The following is a 22,243-nucleotide window of genomic DNA, read 5'->3' as shown; positions in this document are numbered from 1 at the left end:
ACTATGCAAACAATAACAAGGTGCAAAATAAATTGAAAAATCACTATTCCATCATACAGGTAAGTATTTACCTACTACTTTACCTAAATGAAAACTATTTCAACAGTTATTGAAGTTCTCCCAACCTGCAAAATGCCTTCAACTTGATTGTTTGCTTTACGTTTTTATTAAAACAGAGAACTTAATCGAATAATTAGACTTGTGGGGGTCTTTTGTGATTCAACAGCTTCTATTGTTTCATTTTTGTTTCATGTATTCAGTTGTTTTAGCCTGTTCTGCTTTTAGAAGTAAAAATATGGTTTGGTACCTAGCTTTCACTTTCAAAACTGCTTTTAAATTTCAGTTTCGAATGTTTTATTGGAAAATACATGTTTAAATTGAATTTTATAAATGGTTAAAAAGTTAATTAATATTTTTCTGTTGAGTAACTGCATTGTTATCACTGAGTTCTATAAATATCAGGGTGTGCGAAACCGGGTACACTTAAATGCAACAACTGGTCAAAATATGTTATCCGAATCAAGTACACTAAGAGGTATGACGTCATTGTAGTGGGAAGTGAAAGTAGCGTGTTTCGAACCAAAATAAGCGTGTTTATTAAAACATATAGAAGTAAATTCAAATTTAATCATTTTTAGCTAGATAGGAAGGTATTCTTAGGAAATGTGTGCGAAACCGGGTACACTGACTCTACACTTGTCTTTGCCCTTTCAAAAAAACGTTATTTACACAATTTCTCACAAAGACATATATCAGAACATCTTACTGGGATTATATAGGTGTTCTAACAGATGTTTGTGTCATACTTAACAAAAGAACTGGACTTTATTTAAACTGCAAATTGATACGCCGGTAATAAATGTGTGCCTATCCGGTTACCGGTACACTGATAATTACCGTCTTTGTGATTTACCCACGCCGGCTTTAACAAACGCATCACTTCAGTTTGAATATAACCTTCTATTCTATCTACATTTTGTTTAATTTAATGCTATGTCAAATCAAATAAACAAATTGACATATTTTCGTATTTCCAGTTGAAATCAGCGCGGAGTTGAATGTGAGGGTCACCGTAATGAACCCAAAGGAAAATTAAACACGACAATTAGAGCTGTTGCAACGCAATGTTACGTGCGTGCGTACGTATACGTGTCTGTGTGTCATTTAGATTCACTACGATTATTTCTAGTTTTTACATATTTTGATGGTGGAGAAAAACCCAGGCGTCCATCTGGGCATTATTAATTTCATCATTGAAGGGTACCTGAGTAGGATAACCAGCCTTCCACATGCCAGCTGGACTACCTCGCCACATGGAGAATTCTACACTGCAAGCAAGGTTATGGAGCCAAATTTGTGCGGGGCAGATGATTATAAGCCAATGACTCCAACCACTCTGACTCTCTGTCTCTGTCTCTGTCTCTGTCTCTCTCTCTGTCTCTCTCTCTCTCTCTCTCTGTCACGTGTTATGGACAGAAGTGCGTGCCATGATTAGTAATGGGAAATTTCAAAACATATCCACAAAAGTTCCTTGTAGATAGCGAGAATGTGAAATAAAAGCAGATAACATGTTAAGTATAAGATAAGGAAAAATAAAAGAAAGTTAAACGTTTTTTTCTTCTAACGTTAAGATTATTTCATACTCTGTGAACTCGAAATACATTAGTTTCTAAGAAAAATATGAGAGAGAGAGAGGGAGAGAGAGAGAGGTCACCGAACTCGTTTTAATTTTATAGGGCATTTTCTTAACCAACTGTGGAAACATTTCTGGAATTTTGTAAAACTGAAAAAAAAATGGTGGTACTTTATAAAACATATGATATCCCTCTTAATGTTATAAGGATTTCAGGTCTTACCGGTAACTAGGTGATATCAGTATCATATAAGCATAAATGTCACTAACAAATCTCTTTCATTTTTACATGGTGACATGATTATCCCCTCCCACTTTATTGTCAATGGAATAAACGTATTTAAATCTACCAAAAAAAATCTACCGTTAAGACTTTAAAAATATTTTGCAGTTTAACTCATTAATACCTGGAGCCATATCTCAAATAAATACTGTTATCAATTTTCCAATACATTCCTAAGCCACTAATCCATTTATCTGCTCTGTATGCCTGTGGGTTTTCACCGATAATCAATAATCGATAAGATCTCTTGATCCTTTGATCAATATTATGGGCATACGTCTGTTTAATCTTTTTACAGATTTTATTAATGACACAACCAAATGATCAATAAGACAAGACTGACATTTTCAAAACTCACAGGGAAATTTATGATCTATTCAATGATGTAAAATTTATTATTATTTTAATATGCAAAATCATTTTACAGGCCAATTGAATTCTTATAAATATGGAAAACTGACACACACAAAATGCTTCAAAATGGAAAGAAAAAAAGATGGGGTCACCGTGCATCTAAGAGATTTAATTTTAAAAAAGAATGTTTAAAAACTGGTGAATTTTAATGTCGCACCGACACAATTTAGGTCATATAGGAACTTTCTAGCTTTGCTTGTGGAAGAAGACCCCAGGTGTCCATTATTTCATCATGGGCGGGCACCTAGGTAGAACCACTGACCTTCCGAAAGCCCGGTGGATGGATTACTCACATGAAGAATTCAACCCCCGAGTGAGGCTCGAACCCACATCAGTGAGGGACTAGTGATTCAAAGTCAGCAGCCTTAATAACTCGGTTACGGAGGCTCAAAAATGAAGTTAGAGAACATATTGTACAACTTCTGCTGTAGCTAATAAAAATACATCGAAAGCCATGTTTATTCAAAACTTAGAAATGTACACTATTTAGGAAATAGAAATATACTGAGAATGTTTGATAAAAATCAAAATAATAATAATAATAATAACAAGAGGGCCATGATGGCCCTATATCGCTCACCTGTTATCATTGCACTTGAGGACAAGAAGGTCCTCAGAAAAAATAAGGACAGTAATGGGAAGAAATTTAACCAAAAAGAAAAAAATTCTTACAAGGTACAGATATGTCAAAATACACCTAAAAATTGGAGGTACCATCCATGTTGTACCACAGAAAAGTGGTCTTGGTTTTTCCCTACGGCCAATAATAAAAAAGTTACTAAATATAAGCTATTTATAGTAACGTAAAAGGAAAGTAATTAAAAAAATTATTGTAAGCGAACAAAAGAAGGATCTGCCAAATTAATCTGTTGACATAAATGAAATTTCAGATCAGTATCTTCATTAGTTACAGAGATATACCCATTTTAATTTGAAATAAAGGGAGGTAATTTGACATAAAATCAGTCCATAGTTATCTACCCTGATTGACTCCAACTAATGACAATAATGAAATTTCAAATAAGTACTATAAGTACTTACTGATATAAATCCATTTTGATTACAATCAGGGGAGGTAATCAGATATAAAATAACTCTGGAACCTACGCTTGGATCTGATTTGTCATGGAATCCAAGCATTATTGTTGTTGAAGTTATTTTGGAAGTTTGTATCAAATAAAACCATAAATGAAGTCTCTATATGGCTGCAAAAGCCAAAATAGCAAATTTTGGAATTTCAGGGGCCATAACTCTGGAACCCATGAAGAAATCTAGCCAGTTCAAGAAAGGAACCAAGATCTTGTGGTGATACAAGTTGTGTGCAAGTTTGGTTAAAATCGAATCATAAATGAAGCTGCTATTGTGCAGACAAGGTCAAAATAGCTAATTTTGGCCCTTTCAGGGGCCATAACTCTGGAACCCATTAGGGGATCTGCCCGGTTCAACTAAGGAATCAAGATCTTATGGTGACACAAGTTGTGTGGAAGTTTGATTAAATTCAAATCATAAATGAAGCTGCTATTGTGCAGACAAGGTCAAAATAGCTAATTCTGGCCCTTTAAGGGGCCATAACTCTGGAACCCATAAAGGAATCTGGCCAGTTCAAGAAAGGAACCAAGATCTTATGGTGATACAAATTGTATCCCAGTTTGGTAAAAATCAAATCATAAATAAAGCTGCTATTATGCAGTCAGGGTCAAAATACCTAATTTTGGTCCTTTCAGGGGCCATAACTCTGGAACCCATAATGGGATCTGGCCACTTCAAGAAAGGAACCGAGATCTTATGGTGATACAAGTTGTGTGCAAGTTTGGTTAAAATAAAATCATAAATGAAACCACTATCGTGCAGACAAGAAATTGTTGATGCACGCACGGACGCACGGACTGACGACGGACGACGGACGAAGGGTGATCACAAAAGCCCACCTTGTCACTATGTGACAGGTGAGCTAATAAAACGGGGGTCAATGTAACTATTCGGGTCGAGCGTTTCTAGTGCTAAAAACTCTCTGGTCAAGTTTAAAAATAACATTTTAAAAATAAACGATATACAACATGTATATCAAATCAAGGATGAGGATCACAAAGGAATATCCACATTCATAGAATAAAAAAGTGAAAAACCACAGGTCGCCCAACATGACATAAACGAAAATGTTGCAGGCTCGGTTTGATTGCGCCCGTTCATGGACGGTAGTGGAAGTGCAAGCTACCGTCCACGCCCTCTACCCCGGATTGAGCAAAACTCAACATGGAACCTTCAATGATGCACAGAGTGCATTCCATGAAAAACGGCGTATGGTCCCCAGATAAAATAATGGCTGTGCCCTAAACGAGAAAACAATGGGTAGACCTAAACAAACTGGAATTTAGAGAGGGGATCTGTGGTTATTGACCTGCATATCACAGAAACTACCAAAAGACAAAATTAAAAAGCAGGCAATATCCAAGGTGTAATTAAACAATACCCAAAGCTTTTAAAGCTTGAGTAATTGAACCACTCAGGCCGAAAAATTAAACAGTACAATAACACAACAAACATAAATGTTGTGCTGAACGTTCTGAAGAGATCAAAATATAACAGCTCTGGTTGAAAGTACAGGGAGACTTTTTACGGCCGCCACACGTCACAAACAACGCTGCCGTATAATAAAATAAAAAGTGAAAGGCAAACCCCAAAACAAACCCCAACAGCAACGTATGTGTGAGTGCGTGCGTGTGTGCATGCGTGTGCGCATGCGCTTGTGTGCTTGATTAGATGGATGGATTGATGGGTGGATGGATGGATTGCAAAGTGCAAACCCTAACTCTTTATACTCACTACTTTCCAAAGTAACATGGCAGTGTGAATAAGTTATCCCCGCTAGGTGAATCCCTTACATGCGAATTGATAACTCAACTCACAGTATGTAAAACACGAAATGCTCATTAAGATACATAAAGGAAAACCTAAATCCTCAAACCACCTAGTCAATATGCCTTGCAGAAAATAATAAAATATAAAAATACCCTTTAAGAGCATAGAATCCAACCAAACAGAATAACAGTGGACTCGGTTTAACTGAATCTGTGCATGAGAGGTAATGGACTTTGCAACACCTCTCAAGACCCCTAGCACCGGCTTAAACGGAACTCTATCACACATGTATTGAATGGACTCCATGATCCCAAAGAACCAGAAAATATAACAACACTGAAAGCAGAGCAACAAGAGAAAAATTGTTAATTGTTCGACGAAACATGTCAGAAAACATGGATAAAAGCAGCTCAGTATCAAAAACCAGAGCAACAAGAGAAATACTATTAAATACACGACGAAACAGGCCAGAAGACAAGTATCAAGCAGTTCAGTACCAGTGGGCTTTATGGACTGTCCAAAAGGCTATCGTCCATCTGGTTTGTCAGACACAATCAGGTGGAAAGTGTAGTGTCTAAATGTAAAAGGGGTGAACAACAAACATACCATGTGTTTCAAAAAGGGTTGAGTCATAATGTTTTATAGTAAAACGTTAAAAAGTCTTTCCAAAACATTTGCAAACTTTCAATGACCCGTACTCTTTAAAAAATATCCCTATCAAAATCATTTTTATCGCAGATGTGCCTTGAGATTGCTATAAAATTTTAAAACAAAAAATCTGGAGTCCGAAAGTTAAGTTTTATGCAGAATATAATAGTGGTAGCCATGTTGAAGGTGTTGAAGACATTTTATGGAGTTATTCTAAAATCTGAAAAGTAGATCCTTCGGAAGCACCGGGAAGAAAGCAAACAATGAAAATTGCAGACCCATGTTAATTAAAGTCCAGATGAAAAGATAATTTAATATACAAAAAATCTACTCATTTACAGTGATGTCCATTATACCCCCACAACGAAGTTTGAGGGTGGGGTTTATAGATATGAACTTGTCGGTCGGTTTGTCGGTCGTTGGTTTTCATGGTTTCCGGACAATAACTCATGAAAGGCTTGACAGATTTAAATATTTTTTTTTGTATACAGGTGTAACATTATAAAAACAGGTCAAGTTCAACTTTGAGGTCAGTAGGTCAAAGGTCAAGGTCACAATGACCCATAACTGTTAAACGGTTTCAGGATGATAACTTGAAAACGCTTGAGCCAAGAATCATAAATTTTGGCACACAGGTGTAACATCATAAAATACAGGTCAATAAAATCTGTAAAAAGATCGTTTGAAAGCAAAGAATGCAACCAAGAAGAAGAATAATAGCAGACTCAGTTTGATTGAGTCTGTTCATGTGAGGTAATGAAATGTGCAACACCTCTCAAGCCCCTCGCATCGGTTTAAGCGGAACTCTATTACACATATGTTGAATGGACTCCATGATCCCAAAGAACCAGAAAATATAACAACACTGAAAGCAGAGCAACAAGAGAAAAATTGTTAATTGTTCGACGAAACATGTCAGAAAACATGGATAAAAGCAGCTCAGTATCAAAAACCAGAGCAACAAGAGAAATACTATTAAATACACGACGAAACAGGCCAGAAGACAAGTATCAAGCAGTTCAGTACCAGTGGGCTTTATGGACTGTCCAAAAGGCTATCGTCCATCTGGTTTGTCAGACACAATCAGGTGGAAAGTGTAGTGTCTAAATGTAAAAGGGGTGAACAACAAACATACCATGTGTTTCAAAAAGGGTTGAGTCATAATCTTTTATAGTAAAACGTTTAAAAGTCTTTCCAAAACATTTGCAAACTTTCAATGACCCGTACTCTTTAAAAAAATATCCCTATCAAAATCATTTTTATCGCAGATGTGCCTTGAGATTGCTATAAAATTTTAAAACAAAAAATCTGGAGTCCGAAAGTTAAGTTTTATGCAGAATATAATAGTGGTAGCCATGTTGAAGGTGTTGGAGACATTTTATGGAGTTATTCTAAAATCTGAAAAGTAGATCCTTCGGAAGTACCGGGAAGAAAGCAAACAATGAAAATTGCAGACCCATGTTAATTAAAGTCCAGATGAAAAGATAATTTAATATACAAAAAATCTACTCATTTATAGTGATGTCCATTATACCCCCACAAAACGAAGTTTGAGGGTGGGGTTTATAGGTATGAACTTGTCGGTCGGTTTGTCGGTCGTTGGTTTTCATGGTTTCCAGACAATAACTCATGAAAGGCTTGACAGATTTAAATATTTTTTTTGTATACAGGTGTAACATTATAAAAACAGGTCAAGTTCAACTTTGAGGTCAGTAGGTCAAAGGTCAAGGTCACAATGACCCATAACTGTTAAACGGTTTCAGGATGATAACTTGAAAACGCTTGAGCCAAGAATCATAAATTTTGGCACACAGGTGTAACATCATAAAATACAGGTCAATAAAATCTGTAAAAAGATCGTTTGAAAGCAAAGAATGCAACCAAGAAGAAGAATAATAGCAGACTCAGTTTGATTGAGTCTGTTCATGTGAGGTAATGAAATGTGCAACACCTCTCAAGCCCCTCGCATCGGCTTAAGCGGAACTCTATTACACATATGTTGAATGGACTCCATGATCCCAAAGGACCAGAAAATATAACAACACTGAATCCAAGTACGGGGAGACTTTTTACAGCCGCCAAACGGCACTTAAAGATTGTTGTTGTAATAGTTAATAAAATCTGTAAAAAGACCCTTTGGAAGAAAAGAATGCAACCAAGAAGAGGAATAGCAGACTCGGTTTGATTGAGTCTGTTCATGTTCGACTTTGAGGTCAGTAGGTCAAGGGTCAAGGTCATAATGACCCAGAAAAGTTAAACGGTTTCCGGATTATAACTTGAGAACACTTTGGCCTAGGATCATGAAAGTTGATAGGAAGGTTGGACATGACCAGCAGATGACCCCTATTAATTTTGAGGTCAGTATTTAATAGGTCAAGGTCACAGTGACCCGGAACAGTTAAACTATTTCCGGATGATAACTTGAGAATGCGTGGGCCTATGAAAGTTGATAGGAAGTTTGGTAATTATCAGCAGACGACACCTATTGATTTTGAGGTCAATTGGTCAAAGATCAAGGTCACATTGACCCGGAACAGTTAAACCGTTTCCGGACCATAACTTGAGAACGCTTTGGCCTAGAATCACGAGAATTAGGGAGGTTGATAGACCAGCAAACAACCCCTATTGATTTTGGGGTTCGACTTTGACATTGGCTTACTTCTGTGACAAGGCTTTGAGTTCTGCTCAACCCGGGGCTAGAGGGCGTGGACGGTAGCATGCATTTCCACTACCGTCCATGAACAGACTCAATCAAAGCGAGCCTGCAACATTTTCATTTTTGTCGTGTTGAGCGACCTGTGAAGTTTTCACTTTTTTGTATTTTATTATGGGGGTAGAGCTTGTCACTCCTGTGACAACTCTAGTTTTATCGGGATGTTGTTTACAAACTTCGTAACCTTTTGAATGACTGGAATTTTCTTACTTTATTATGTAAAGTTATAATAAGTTTTATTAAAAGAGGTAATGACTCAGATTTTACTGATTGTATCAACTGTTTTGACTCACACCCAGTGTAGATTAATAGTAAGTATTTGTTTGAACTAACAGGATCGTCATGTCGTGTGGCGGTATAGGAAAAAAACAAACAGAGAAAGTCACGTTCTAAAAACGCAGCCTCCCCAAACGTAAACCCAGCACGCGGACGCACACACGACCAACTCACACTCACATAACACAAACACATACTAGTAAGGACAAAATAAACAAGTGAGGCACCGCCTTGGAACGATAAGTGGCAAAACCACCACTGGGGAGCTTAAACCAGTTTATGGTGCACCTAACCTCACTCTTATCCCACTATGTTCCAAAGACACAGGTCAGTGTAAATAAAAGTTATCCCCACCAGGTGAAACCCTAACATACGCAAATACAAAAGAAGGCATGTAATGTAAAACATAAAAATGCTCTTGCATATTTATATAAATACTATCCTTAAGAACCTAAACCGCATGCACTCAATGCTTTTGTATAAGACAGAGCAACAAGGGCCCAACGAAACAGGCCAGAAGACAGAAATCAAAATATCTCAGTCCCTGTGGTATTTAAGAACTACACATCATGGAGTCCTCCACCTCTTCCGTCAAACACAAAGAGGAAAGCGTAGCGTCCGTCCGACTGTAAAAGGGCTGAACACCAAACATGCAGTGTGTCTCAAAACAGTTAAATCATAGCCTTTTTGATAAATCGTTTAATGACTTTATTAGATTATGATATAAATGAAAAATTGCTATGACCCAAAATCTTACGAAGTTTGTAACCACATCCCCATAAAAACGGGTTTTGATATACCTTCTCGCAGAAGCGTCTTTAAATTTATATTGTATTTTAAAACCAAATCTGAATTACATGTACGATAGTAAAATTTAGCAAAGTATTTATGCAATTTATAATAACGGTAGCCCTGTTGTAGAAACTTATTTATAATATATTGATTACGTTCATTGAAATCCTCAACATGACTACACGCTCTTGCAAACCGAATTAAATGAGAAATATATATCCCATAAGATGTTGCCTGGGTACGTCCCCAAATGGGCAAAATTTACAATACCAAAATTAAAAGCATCCCGTCTTGTCATAAATGTTGCTATGTATAAAATTGTCTTAAATAGAGAGACGTAAATCTAGAAATGAAGAAGTAGTATCCGAGTTGTTAGTTTTATTTAACTGCAGCTCCAGGGGATAAAAAGTATCAACATAAGTTTGACTGAGTCTGTTTATGTGTAACACCCTCACACCCCATAGCATCTACTTAAGCGGAATCTATCACAGTAAAATTTAATGTACTCCGTGATAAAAAAGGATCAGAAAATATGACAAAACTGGTACAAAGTACTGGGAGATTTTACAGCCGCCACACGACAATTAAAGACTCTCCGTGCTTAGACTCAGTCTTATTATATTTTCTGGTCATTTGGGATGATAGAATCTTTTCAATTTACTATGCTAAAGTTCCGCTTGAGCAGACGTGAGCTGTGTTTCACAGTTCATTACCTTTCATAAACAAATTCAATCAAATAGAAAAAGCGAAAACTCCACAGAATTTCCAACACGACAAAGATGAAATTTTTTTTTTTTTTTTTTTTTTTTTTTTTTTTTTTCAATACATCTTTATTTTCCCCGTCCATAGGTGTGCGTGGATCGGGGCACTCCACGGGAACACACCGTACAAAGAGTGCAATATATACAAAATATGAAAGACACATAATAAAAGACACTAGTTAATCTGTATCAAACAAGCAATATAATGTTGATGTATTGTACCTTATATGTTAGGAGATAAACATTCAAATGAAAAGTCATATTACATTCTAGCAAGACAAGTATAACTTAAGACCTTAAGACACTGGTACACTGGTATAGAAGAAGTAAAGTTCTGTACAGCTTACTAACACTTCTTATAATAAATACAAAATAAATACAAACTCATTCACATATTCTTTTTAACAAAGACCAATTTTCCTTTTTATCTTCTGATATTTTTGTTTCTTTAACAATTGACAAGGCTAACTTTAGACTTCCCTTCAATCCATTTAGGGATGGAATACAACCTTTTCTTTTGCACATATAAATATATCTTTTTACTTCCAGGCAAAAAATGTTATAATGTTCAAAGTTCTTTTTAGAATTTCCTAAAATGAAGGTTTTGCAATCAATCTGAAAGTCTCGATCAAAAGTTATAACATAATTCTTGGTTTCTAATATAAACGTTTCTATTATTGGACATTCCCAAAATAGGTGGATTAAAGTTTCAGTATCGGTCTTACAAAAAGAACAATTAGAATCTGGTGTAATGTTCATCTTGTGTAATAATATATTTGTAGCTAATATTCTGTGTTATCAATCTGGTTTGGAACCACTGTAGATATGTATCTTTTGTAAGAATAAACACCCAGCTATGTAAGTATTTCCATTCTATTGGTTCAATTTTAAAAATATCGTTCCACCTGTCTTGGCAAATTGGAGTATCTGTATTGTCTATAAATATATCATACATCACTGAAGTTCCCTTATTACAAGTTATCAAAGGTTTTACATAACAAGGAATTATAGGGAACAGGGGGGTAGACTCTGTTTTCATATTATTGTCCCTTGGTACTTTTTTTATAAAATGTTTTAACAGCTTTAAGCATTCCTTCATACTGTAGGAAATTGATTTTCAATCCTGTATTTTGTTCAAATTGCTGTCTACTTAAAAACCTTCCATTTGTATCCAGCAAATCTTTTACATATCTAACCCCCTTGTCATACCAAGCTTTAAAAAACACCGGCTTATTGCCAATAAGAAAGTTGTGGTTATAAAACAAAGGCATTTCATGAAATCTTTCAATACAGTCAATTGGTAATACATGCACAAAGTCAACATAAGCTTGCAAAACATCTTTCCAAAATGCATTTGTCAATATTCTATGTACAGTTTCTATATATGTTTTACCACAATTAAACAACTTTTCAATATTCAGAATATCATCCAGTAGTATATAACATTTCAAGTTTTTTCCACTAACAGCACGTTTAAACCATGACAATTTTAAGCTCTTCACATAAGAAACAATATCAGGCATTTTCAAACCACCTTCTTTATAATCTTTTATGAAAACAGTGTTTTTTAATTCTAGGAGTACCATTCCATACAAACTCATTGAACATTTTGTTTATGGCATCTAATACAATTTTGTCTGGATTTGGCAATGATGTAAAAAGGTGAGTTAACATTGGCAATAACAAGGACTTAACAACGGTTATACGTCCTATAGGGGTTAATTCCCTTCTTTTCCAATACTGAATACATCTTTTCAATTTCTCTATCTTTTCATCAAAATTTAGACTTAGCATTTTATCTAAGTCAACATGGAATTTAAGTCCAAGAACTTTAAATGATGTACAACCCCAATTTAGTTTCCACTTTGTTTTAATTGCTCTTGTACTATACTTCAAATTACCTATCCATATGACATGAGTTTTTTCAAAGTTAACTTTCAAACCTGAGTATATTGAAAATTCATGCAAAACATCTAGAGTGCAATTTAGTGAATTATCTGATCCGTCTAACAATAAGGAAGTGTCATCTGCAAATTGTGCTATCTTATATTCTGTACCATTAATCTCAATACCTTTAATATTTTTGTTATTTCTTATTTTTATAGCTAAAATCTCTGCACAAAGGATAAAAATGTAAGGGCTAATCGGATCGCCTTGACGGCAACCGCGACTTGTGTTAAAGAACTTTGAAAGGAAACCATTCAGCTGGACGGATGTCTCCGTACCATTGTAAAACAGCGAAATCCATTTTTTTATCATGGGACCAAAATTAAAAAAGGCTAATGTTTTGTTGATAAAATCAAAAGAAATGGTGTCGAACGCCTTTTCAAATCTATCATCATTAACAATCCAGGTATTTTATGTTTATCAGTATATTGCATTATATCATATAAAAGACGTGTATTTTCTCCTATAAATCTTCCTTGTACAAATCCTGTTTGATCTCCATCTATTAAAAAATCAAGTACCTTCTTAAGTCTTTTTGCGATGGAGCCAGATGCAAGTTTAAAAACCGTATTCAAAAGTGTAATTGGGCGCCAGTTCTTTAAATATTGCTTAGGTTTATTGTCTTTAGGTATACATGTAATAATGCCTTGTTTTTGTGTAACTGAAAATTCGCCCTTATGGAAAGCACAATTTATAGCTCGAACAATAAAATTTCCAATTTGTTTCCAAAAGACTTTAAAAAAATTTGATGAAAAACCATCAGATCCTGGGCTTTTATCGTTTTTCATGTTTTTTAATGTATCAGCAACCTCTTCATAAGAAATCAGGCCTTCAAGAGAATCAGACTGCTCCTTGCTCAATTTTGGAATATTGGCATCATTATCTAAAAAGTTATCAATGTTATAGTCATCAGCTATATCAACTTTAGTATATAAACGTTTATAAAATAATTGTGTTTCATTTAAAATTTTGCAGGCTCGGTTTGATTGAGCATGTTCATGGACGTTACGCTTGCTGCGTATATTTATGTCTTTGTTTTGTCCTTCCCATACACCTGCGAAACGGTGAATAGCATGTGGTCACATGCCTCAGTGGCAAGAGGGCGAGTGAGCAGCGAGCAGTATGCACTAAAGTTTCCCACTCTCTAAATTGACTAGTTCTTATCCAATGTTCACCAAACTTGCTCACAATACTTATGAACATAATTATTATCTTGACCATGTTCGATAACCATCGACGCGCCACAGAACAACTGTATTCTTTTGTATTTCCATTATGGTAATTTTACATGAGTTACATTGAAAATATGTGAAAAACTGGTGTCTAGTAACAAACTGACAGAGACGTATATTAGGCCAAGACAATGTATTTAATGTTTGAACATTTGATTGAATGAATGTACATGTTACATGCACAGTATTTAATGTATTAAGTTGATTGAAAACACATTAATTTAGGGAGGGTCTAAATTATACACCTGTCATCTTGTACTTGTAGTATAACTATATTTTATCTATATTATCGGAATGATTTCCAAAAAGTTCATACGAGGAAATGGTAGGTCACTAGGTTGTGGTGGGTCTTTAGAATCTCTGTGGAGTTACAAACATTGAATTTCTCAAAATTACGAAGTGGTATTCTATGAAATGTTGCACAACTAGAAAATAAAGTCTATAAAAAGATCTCTTGGGAGCATAGAACGCAACCAAGAAAATAAATAGAAGACACGGTTTGAATCAGTCTATTCGCGAGATGTAATGAAATGTCATGTATTCTTGTGTTGTTTGGTTACATTTTATTCTTCAAAAGTTTAAACTATAATAAGGGCTGCATTTCAAACATATGGAAAAGGACTTAAACTATAATAAGGGCTGCATTTCAAACATATGGAAACCATACTAACTGTATAAAGCAAAAGTATCTGTCTGTCTGTCTGTCTGTCTCTCTCTCTCTCTCTCTATCTATCTATCTAGTCAAACCCCTGCTGGGGACCTAGACTTTGCGCGTCAACTAGCAAGAATGTTAAAAGAGTAGAAGTAGTGATAAAAAGCAAGAAGGAGAAGGGTTAAAAAAAACAGGTTAAAAACAGGGCAGGTGTATTTAAGGTGAGATGTGCTCAATCTAGCTTACAGCCTGACTGAACACTGGCCCAGATGAGTTGACAACATCTGAAGGCAAGGCTTTCCAATGATATACTGTACAAGGGAAGAATGAAAATTTGTGATAGTTGGATAAGGGTGATACTTGAACAAATGCCTGGGAATGAGTGGTTCTGGTTCTGGAAGATCTTGTATTGGGTGTATGTCGGCCATCATAGGCTATGGAGACGTTTGCATCTATTAGCTTAAAAATGTTGATATCTACTTTTATTTTTTAATTTAATTCATGTCTCACATATTTCTATTAAATTTCATATTTAAGGTAAAATTGAAAAAGTGACTATATGTAGCTCTACTCACTTTGGGCTAAAAATTGAGTTATTTCATTCAACAATACATATACTTATTAAATCAGTTGTAGGCTTTTCTTTACAAAAGTATTTCATAAATATACTAACTATCATCAAAGAGCTATAAAATACTTTATTTTATACTTCTTTGGTATCATATGTTAATATCAGAAGCCACAGAGTACCATTATACAGTGTTAGACACAGAACACATTGATTCTATTCTATATGTTTCTTTTTAAAACATTTCCCTGAAACGTACACTTGAATCTGCTATATGCCTCTTTCTCGTAATTCCGAGCCTTCTCATTGATCCGAGCCTTTGGAAAATTTGCACTTGCAGCTATTTCCTGTTTCTAAATTTTATGTATGTTGTAGCAAATCATATGAGAGTTAAACAAAAATAAAAAGAAAATAAAATTACTTGCATTAAAATAGAAATATACACAACAGAAAATTTTGGCACAAAATTTGCTTATCTAAAATCATTGGGGTAATAAATAACCTTCTTACAGAAAACAGAAAGCACTTATTTTAAAACTTTTTTGTCCGCTAACACAGTAATATATCTGTTCTTAATTTTAACAAAGAACTTTTTCAAAAAAGCCTTTATTTTTCAGAGCTAGTACTAATGATTGCAAGTCTCGGTTTTAACGAGAAAGAATCTGGTTGTTTCAGAGGGTTAGGGTCATCATGTGAAAGCCTAGATTATTCATTTACAAAAATCCTTAGAATTTTTCTTCATGGGGATTTTATAAGTTTAGATGTTGGAATATCAAACTATAGCAAAAACTCTTTTGAAACTTAAACCTTCTACTGACTTGCACTGAAAAACCGGCTTAGGGGCTCGGAATAACGAGAAAAGGGCATAAATGAATTATCGGATCTGTGGACACACACATAAGACTAATCAGCTATCGCACATTATCTTTTTGTTTAATTCAATTCCTTTTTGGTAATTCATTTATTCCCCTGATTTTCTCGCAAACTTCCGCGAGAAATTGTCAAACATGGCGTCGCGTAGCCATGTGGATAATACGAAAGTATCTCCTGAAGTGGTTGAGAGGAGATTACGTCCCATTTATGGTAATTCAAACAGTCATGAAAAGCAAATAAATTATGCACTAAGTTCCCATTATCTTGAACGTAGCATTTTTCAAATATCTTTTCTTAGCACGCTTGTTGAAAAATTTCCAATCGCCGACTCGGGTCCGGGACTGCCATTAGTTTGACAGTTAAGGACATTTATCAGGTCCAGGGTATCATGTTTTTGCAGACATCCTGTAATTGTCTGGACAGTCCATAAATTCAAAGATTTTTCTTTCTGCATTTGGGGGTATGACCACAGGAGCCTGAAATTCTATCTATAATGCTCCAAATGGCTAAATATAAAAATTACCCCTCCTATATATATAAAAAAAGAACAGGAATGAAACAAAACCGTACCCCGCCCACTTTTTGTAAACAAGAAACTTCGAAAAACAGAAAAGCATCTCTATACGAGCGGTCTTATTTTGAAGAGGACAAAAAAATATACTAGAAACACTGCTTACTGTAAACTGTCTTCCTTTTAACTAACATAAAATCATCATTTTCAATACCTTTTCGTTCATCGCCGAAACCATTGCGTGACGTCACATACATGTACCTGTTTCACAGCCTCGCAGTTAATTCGATATACTTTCACTTCGATGTGTCATAACTAATTAAGGGTCAAATGCAACATTTTTATAAAAAACACAGGATTTCCATACCATATCACAGCGCTCAGGTTATCTGCCATAAAAAAAATAGTCACTATGGAAGTTTCCAATTTTTAAATTTCCCTCCAGTATTCATGTGTAGCTAATCAGTTGAACAAGTTATTAGGACTAGTCTGCATTTTCTTTTGGGATACGTAACTAAATAGATATTGACATTCATATTACAGTTTGCCAAGACTACGTCATCTCTGTCTGTTATGATCCAAACAGCCATGTTGCCCTTGGTGAACGCTATGGGTACCAGGTATCTAAAGGATATGGATACACTATATACTGGTGGAGGAGGGTAAGTTGAACAGATTCAATTATATCTGAATATTTAGCATCTGATTTCTTGCAAATAGATTATTATATAGAGACATTACATGAATGTCTTTTCATACTGAATTTATCGAACAAGTTGAACAAAATAATAAATGCGAGGCTCTGTCCGAGTTAAAAAAATTCAGTGTGGAAAGACAGAAATGTACTGTTCTTTTATCACATGTAAACTATTGCTGCTGAAACATCACAAATTCATCTTTCTTTGCCTGATATAGACCAAGTCAATTGGACCAATGTCCCCTATATTTAAAACAATGCTAATGTCAAAGCTTTATTACAATAGTGTAATATCAAATTGATGTAAGGGATTTATTTCACTCCCATGACATTAAACATGTGACAAAAATAGATCAAAAGTATTAATAGGGCAGTTGTTAGTGTGATACTTACAAAATTGACTCGCTGAATATTGATAATGGTATTTCAGTTCCGTTGTTTATTTTTATATGAGGGGTGTTCTAAATGTTTTGATAAAAGCCCGATAACTTTGTTATAATTGATCAAACTAATGTGCAAGAGACGTTAATAGAAAGGTATGTTTTTACCTCAGCACAGCATTGAGATATATACCTGTATAAGACACCATTTTAACCTTTATCATGCTGGACATGATTGATTCTGCCTTTGTGACCAGTGCAAATGATGATCAGCCTGCACATCCATGCAGTCTGATCATGACCTGCACTGTTCGCCATTCAGTCAGTATTTTTTTTTGGTAAGCACCACTTTTAACAGTTAATAGTACAGTCCAACATTCAAGATGGACAAGTTCATTATAGAAATTTAGCATTGTAGGGTTAAAAGCTAAAAACACACCTTTTTCTTGATATATCTTGTTCCTTACTCTGATTAGTTATAACAGTTATGAGGCTTGTATCGAATCTTTTAGAACATCCCTCGCATTTTTTTCTGAAAGGTATTTTGTTGTGTACAAGTGACAAGGTGTTTTGTAAACTGTAAACACAGGTAATCTCTGTTTCATTAGCATTGTTAATTAAATCAGAAAAAATCTTCCAAAATCTGTGCCCATCAGTCTTCTCAATACATTATATATAATTGATAAAGTTTGTATCTTTAGTTGTAAAAAAGTCTTTAGAATGATCCAATATGAAAAAATATTCAGAGATCATTTGGAATAAAAAAGAATATAGAAAAAAATGCTTTTGAAATTTGGGTGATGTGATGTGTGTTGCAAAACTTACGTGAAAATAATAATTCATCCAATGAAATAATTGTTTTACAAAATTACCGTAGATACCTGTGTATAATGCTCACCCGTGTATGATGCACACATATTTTTATGGTACTGTATTTTGAATGTTACATTTATTACTGTATAAAGATACACTTGTAGTCTTCTTATATACAGTTTGTTTAAATAAAAACAAAGCTTTTGTATTGACTTACACTATCTTGTGTATTTATTCAGAATGGTGTTCAGTATGCCAGTAGTACAGAGATTGGTAGACGAGTGTCACTGTTCATCAAATGACTCACCAGATGATATGATTATAGGAATGTGTTTACGTAGATTTGACATTCCAATCACGCATGTGCCATATCTACATCAGGTAAGCATTATGTTGATATTCCACAAGCAAAGAAATATTTGTGATATTTTGTTTGCGAGGTATAATGCAGTTTCAGCACAATATATATTAGTACATGACTCTTTGTATAAATCACTGGTACAAGTTTGAGCTATACGACCAGTCTATATTTTCAAGACATGTTTACTGGGCTAATAAGTCCAAGATTTAAAAATAAAAGTGAAAAGTAGTGTCTGATGTCATGCCTTTGGACATTGTAGTTTTGGCTATTGATTGGCAAGCTATCTATAAGTGTATATTGTAAGTGTATTGGTATATACTACTACATGTTGTGTTCCTTTCTAGTACTCCAAATGTGAATTATAATTTTGCTACAATTAGGGGAGAACAGATTACATTATTAGACATAATACTTAACCCTTATTTGACATGGAGAACATTCTCATTCCATGAAAGTAGTGCGCTCTTCAACGAAATTATCAATTTTCACAGTGGACTAAATTTTGTTGATTTCATGCTTGTTTCAGTCCACAAAATTATACCCGTAGGAACTAAGAAAAGACCAATAGATTTTCTCCTCATAGTTGAAAATCCTCTAATTCAAGCCTTTACAAAATAGCTATTTTGACTGGTCTTGAAATATCATCCTAAATCAAATAGCGCATAAATAATTTCACAGTGTTCAGCCAATGGGGTTGGCCAACAGGACAGTTATTTTGCAGTGAATAAAGTTTTATTTATATCAAGGAGGTTCAGCAGTGGACTTCATAATGCACACAAAAACAAAAAATGATTACAGTTAGACCCCTGTTTAAGTTTGAAAACCCTCTTATGGACATACTGTAATTTTTATACATTGTTAGATGCCAGACTAGAAAAGCAAGGTCATTAGTTGAGACTGCCTTCTCCAACAACTTTCTTTCCCAGTCCTAACTGTGCTATGCCAAGAATTGAAAAGTGTCAGCAAAGCTTAAGGAATATGTTATGATTAAATAATGCACTACACTGAAATCCTAAACAGACAAATATTCTGAAGGAGTTGCCCTTGAGAATCTCTGGTGACCTGAAGAGAAATGCAGTCAGCCCAAAAATGTTAAGGGAATTTCAAAGTCATTCAGACATCTAAAGCCATGCACATTACTAAAGCAAACAGCAGTCAGATTTTTTACTTAATAAAAGTGTTATTGTATAACTATTATGCAAGCAAAATTTAAGAAAGGCTGTATGTGTATCTTCAGGAAAATGTTGTCTATCGTCATAAGAAATTTGTCATATGTGTAATAATATATTATTATGTTACAGGCTCGACCAGATGATTATTCAGAAGGTTACCTCAGCCGCCATACTCCCGTGTCATTTCATAAACACTGGAACTGTGATCCTATTAAAATCTACAATATGCTCAAAAGCTATGATTTAAAACCTCAGAAGCCAAAACAAGATTCTACAAGCCAGTCTAGTCATAACCATGAAGAACTGTAACAGTAGATAATGTGTATTGTTTCTATAGTTATAAAAAGAAGTTTGGGGACCAGTCTGGCAATGCAGTCATGCCATTGGCTAATTTCAAAATTTAGCTGAGATTCAGCCAATCAGATGTTGGGATTTAAATGTCTGGTATCCGGTCTTAGTTTTATGTCCTTGAACCCAGGAGAAGATCCTTTCTTAACACTGATCTATTTTCTGCTAATGCAAAAGTGATATAGCAAATGCAGAAGTGATATCACCTTGTGCAGAACAAGATCAGTCCCAAATGAATAAGCTAATACAGTCTTTCATGTATTAAGCAGTCAGTCAAGAAAGTGACACAGCCTGGCGGCTTAAGACAAGATTAAGTAAAAGAAAAGTCTATTTAGGAAGTTGAGTGACTGACCGCTTAAGGCATGTTGCTGCTAGATATAGGTGTCTGCTAAGGTAGGTTTTACTGTATATCTTGAGGAATCTACTAAAATTGAGAAACTTTGCATATAGAATAAAAGGATTGTGATTTGCTGTATCTTAATCAAAAGTATTTTTTCATTAATTTTTATGCCAGGATAGAGATAAATTATTACATACTCGTTTCTGTTCCCCATTAAGTTACAATGGAAATGGAAACGTTAATATTTATCCATACACCGACACCTGAATTTAACATCGGTGAGTGACGTAATTTATTGTGTTGTTGCATTAATTCTTTTTATTTAGTGCAGTATTGTCAATCTTATTCAGGCTATGAACATATTCAGAATGTTTACATTACATTTATACATGTAGATATGTATGTAATAAAAAGTCTATTGTTTTTGCATCGGGGAAATATGCACTTAATCTTTAGCGGAAGAATATTGCCCTCCTAAAGTCAAGCAATATTTCCAATGCAGAACTCATGCATATTTCCCCGATACAAAGCTAATAACCTATAATTATCATGGTGTCAAGGGTTTTGTATCTTTAGAAAGGATTACTTGGGTATCAGTCTGCAAATAATTTAATGTTGAATTTTTTTTTAGAGAAATGATGGTGCAGGAAGGGTGGACTTGTCTTGTATAATTTGAAAATGTGTTCACTATTGTTAAACTTTTTCTCATGACATGAAATTAATTCATACTTATCAAAAGAGCTATCTTGCCAGAATTTGTTTAGAAAGGATGTATGGTCTTATTGATGAAAGTGTTAATTATAAGAAATAATACCGGTATGTCAAAAACTGATTTGCCATGGAATTTGCTGGTGTTATTTGTAAAATTTAATTTGCTTTCTCCATACAGTCCAAAACTTATGGAAAAAGTCAAAATTTTTGTATGTTTAAGTTTTGAGGAAAACAACTTAAATATTAGAATGTGGGGTAGCTATTTTGATCAGCATGATGACTGTTATAAATACAGTATACTATTTTCAGTCTAGAAGTCAATATATTGAACTACTGGTGTAAGATATCACTTGAAGATCTGTTCTAGTTTATATATTTATTAAGCATGTGGCTAGTACAGCATCGCAGATTAAACTGAACTCTTAACAAAGCAAACATAAAATATAATCTCACTTTCTTAGATAAGCCATTGGGATGAATACACAAACATCTCCCTTTTACCAAAGATTTAAAATTACTTTAAAACTTTAATTAAAATTTTGAAAACAAGTAAACAACAACCTAAATCTAAACATAAATGAAACTTTAAACTATGGAATTTCAATTCAAAAAAATTTCTCATTCATAAAACAAGCAATGTAATAAACTTTGTAAACGTACAAGGATTCTTAAGATAACAGATAATGTAGTGTCTAATTATTTCTTGGTAACAAGATATATAATGTCAAACTACTGTAGGTTAATTATGCAAATTAAACTGTCTCTGTTTTATCAACACTGAAAACAAGTTTAAACTTAGAAATTTGGGTTTGGTCAGTTATTTTATCAATTTTCTCAACAAACACACTTTTTTCACAGCAAATATATAAAAAGCAGATTATTTGGCTAACAATTTCAAAATTTTTGCCTATGTCACATAATCGTCTGAGTACTTGGATTTCCTAATTTCCCTTTTTGGTCGCATATTCTCTATAGTTTTTGAACCGTCTGTCGGTCTGTCCGCAATTTTTTGTGCCGGTCCCCTAAACTTTGTCATCGATGGGTGGGTTTTCAAAAAACTTGGCATGAATGTGTACCACAGTAAGACGACGTGCAGTGCGCAAGACCCTGGTCCTTAGCTCAAAGGGCCAATGTCACACTTAGACCTTAAAGGATAGTGCATTGATGGGCGTGTCCGGTCCATGTCTTTGTCATTGATGGATGGATTTTCAAATAACTTGGGATGAATGTGTACCACAGTAAAACGACGTGCAGTGCGC

The 22,243-nt window shown here is 34.6% G+C and overlaps 2 protein-coding genes across 2 annotated transcripts in view; one reads left to right on the top strand and one right to left on the bottom strand.

Moving 5' to 3' along the window:
* The window catches only part of LOC123534788 (protein HIRA-like), a 32,299-nt gene extending 31,240 nt beyond the window's left edge, over window positions 1-1,059 (bottom strand). Inside the window, exon 1 of the mRNA XM_053518921.1 lies at window positions 898-1,059. Coding sequence (XP_053374896.1) covers window positions 898-937 — 40 coding nt within the window. The 5' untranslated portion in view covers window positions 938-1,059. The remainder of the gene's footprint in view (window positions 1-897) is intronic.
* A 14,742-nt stretch (window positions 1,060-15,801) lies between these two features.
* Window positions 15,802-21,418, top strand: LOC128547159 (beta-1,3-glucosyltransferase-like). Its single transcript, XM_053518920.1, has 4 exons — window positions 15,802-15,861; window positions 16,706-16,824; window positions 18,292-18,433; window positions 19,715-21,418. The coding sequence occupies exons 1-4, from the start codon at window positions 15,802-15,804 to the stop codon at window positions 19,892-19,894; spliced, it is 501 nt and encodes a 166-aa protein (XP_053374895.1). The 3' UTR covers window positions 19,895-21,418.
* The last annotated feature ends 825 nt before the right edge of the window (window positions 21,419-22,243 follow it).

This window comes from Mercenaria mercenaria, chromosome 12, assembly GCF_021730395.1.
Source record: "Mercenaria mercenaria strain notata chromosome 12, MADL_Memer_1, whole genome shotgun sequence".
In the NCBI taxonomy this organism is placed as follows: domain Eukaryota; kingdom Metazoa; phylum Mollusca; class Bivalvia; order Venerida; family Veneridae; genus Mercenaria; species Mercenaria mercenaria.
Note: the sequence above shows the minus strand (reverse complement) of the source record. Positions and strands in the feature narration are given on the sequence as shown.

What these genes read in the sequence shown, in the direction of transcription:
- LOC128547159 (XM_053518920.1), top strand. Translation starts at nt 15,802, where the DNA reads ATGTGGATAATACGAAAGTATCTCCTGAAGTGGTTGAGAGGAGATTAC. An exon ending in GAGATTACGTCCCATTTATG is followed by an intron (nt 15,862 to 16,705) that starts GTAATTCAAACA and finishes TTCATATTACAG; the next exon opens with TTTGCCAAGACTACGTCATC. An exon ending in CTATATACTGGTGGAGGAGG is followed by an intron (nt 16,825 to 18,291) that starts GTAAGTTGAACA and finishes GTATTTATTCAG; the next exon opens with AATGGTGTTCAGTATGCCAG.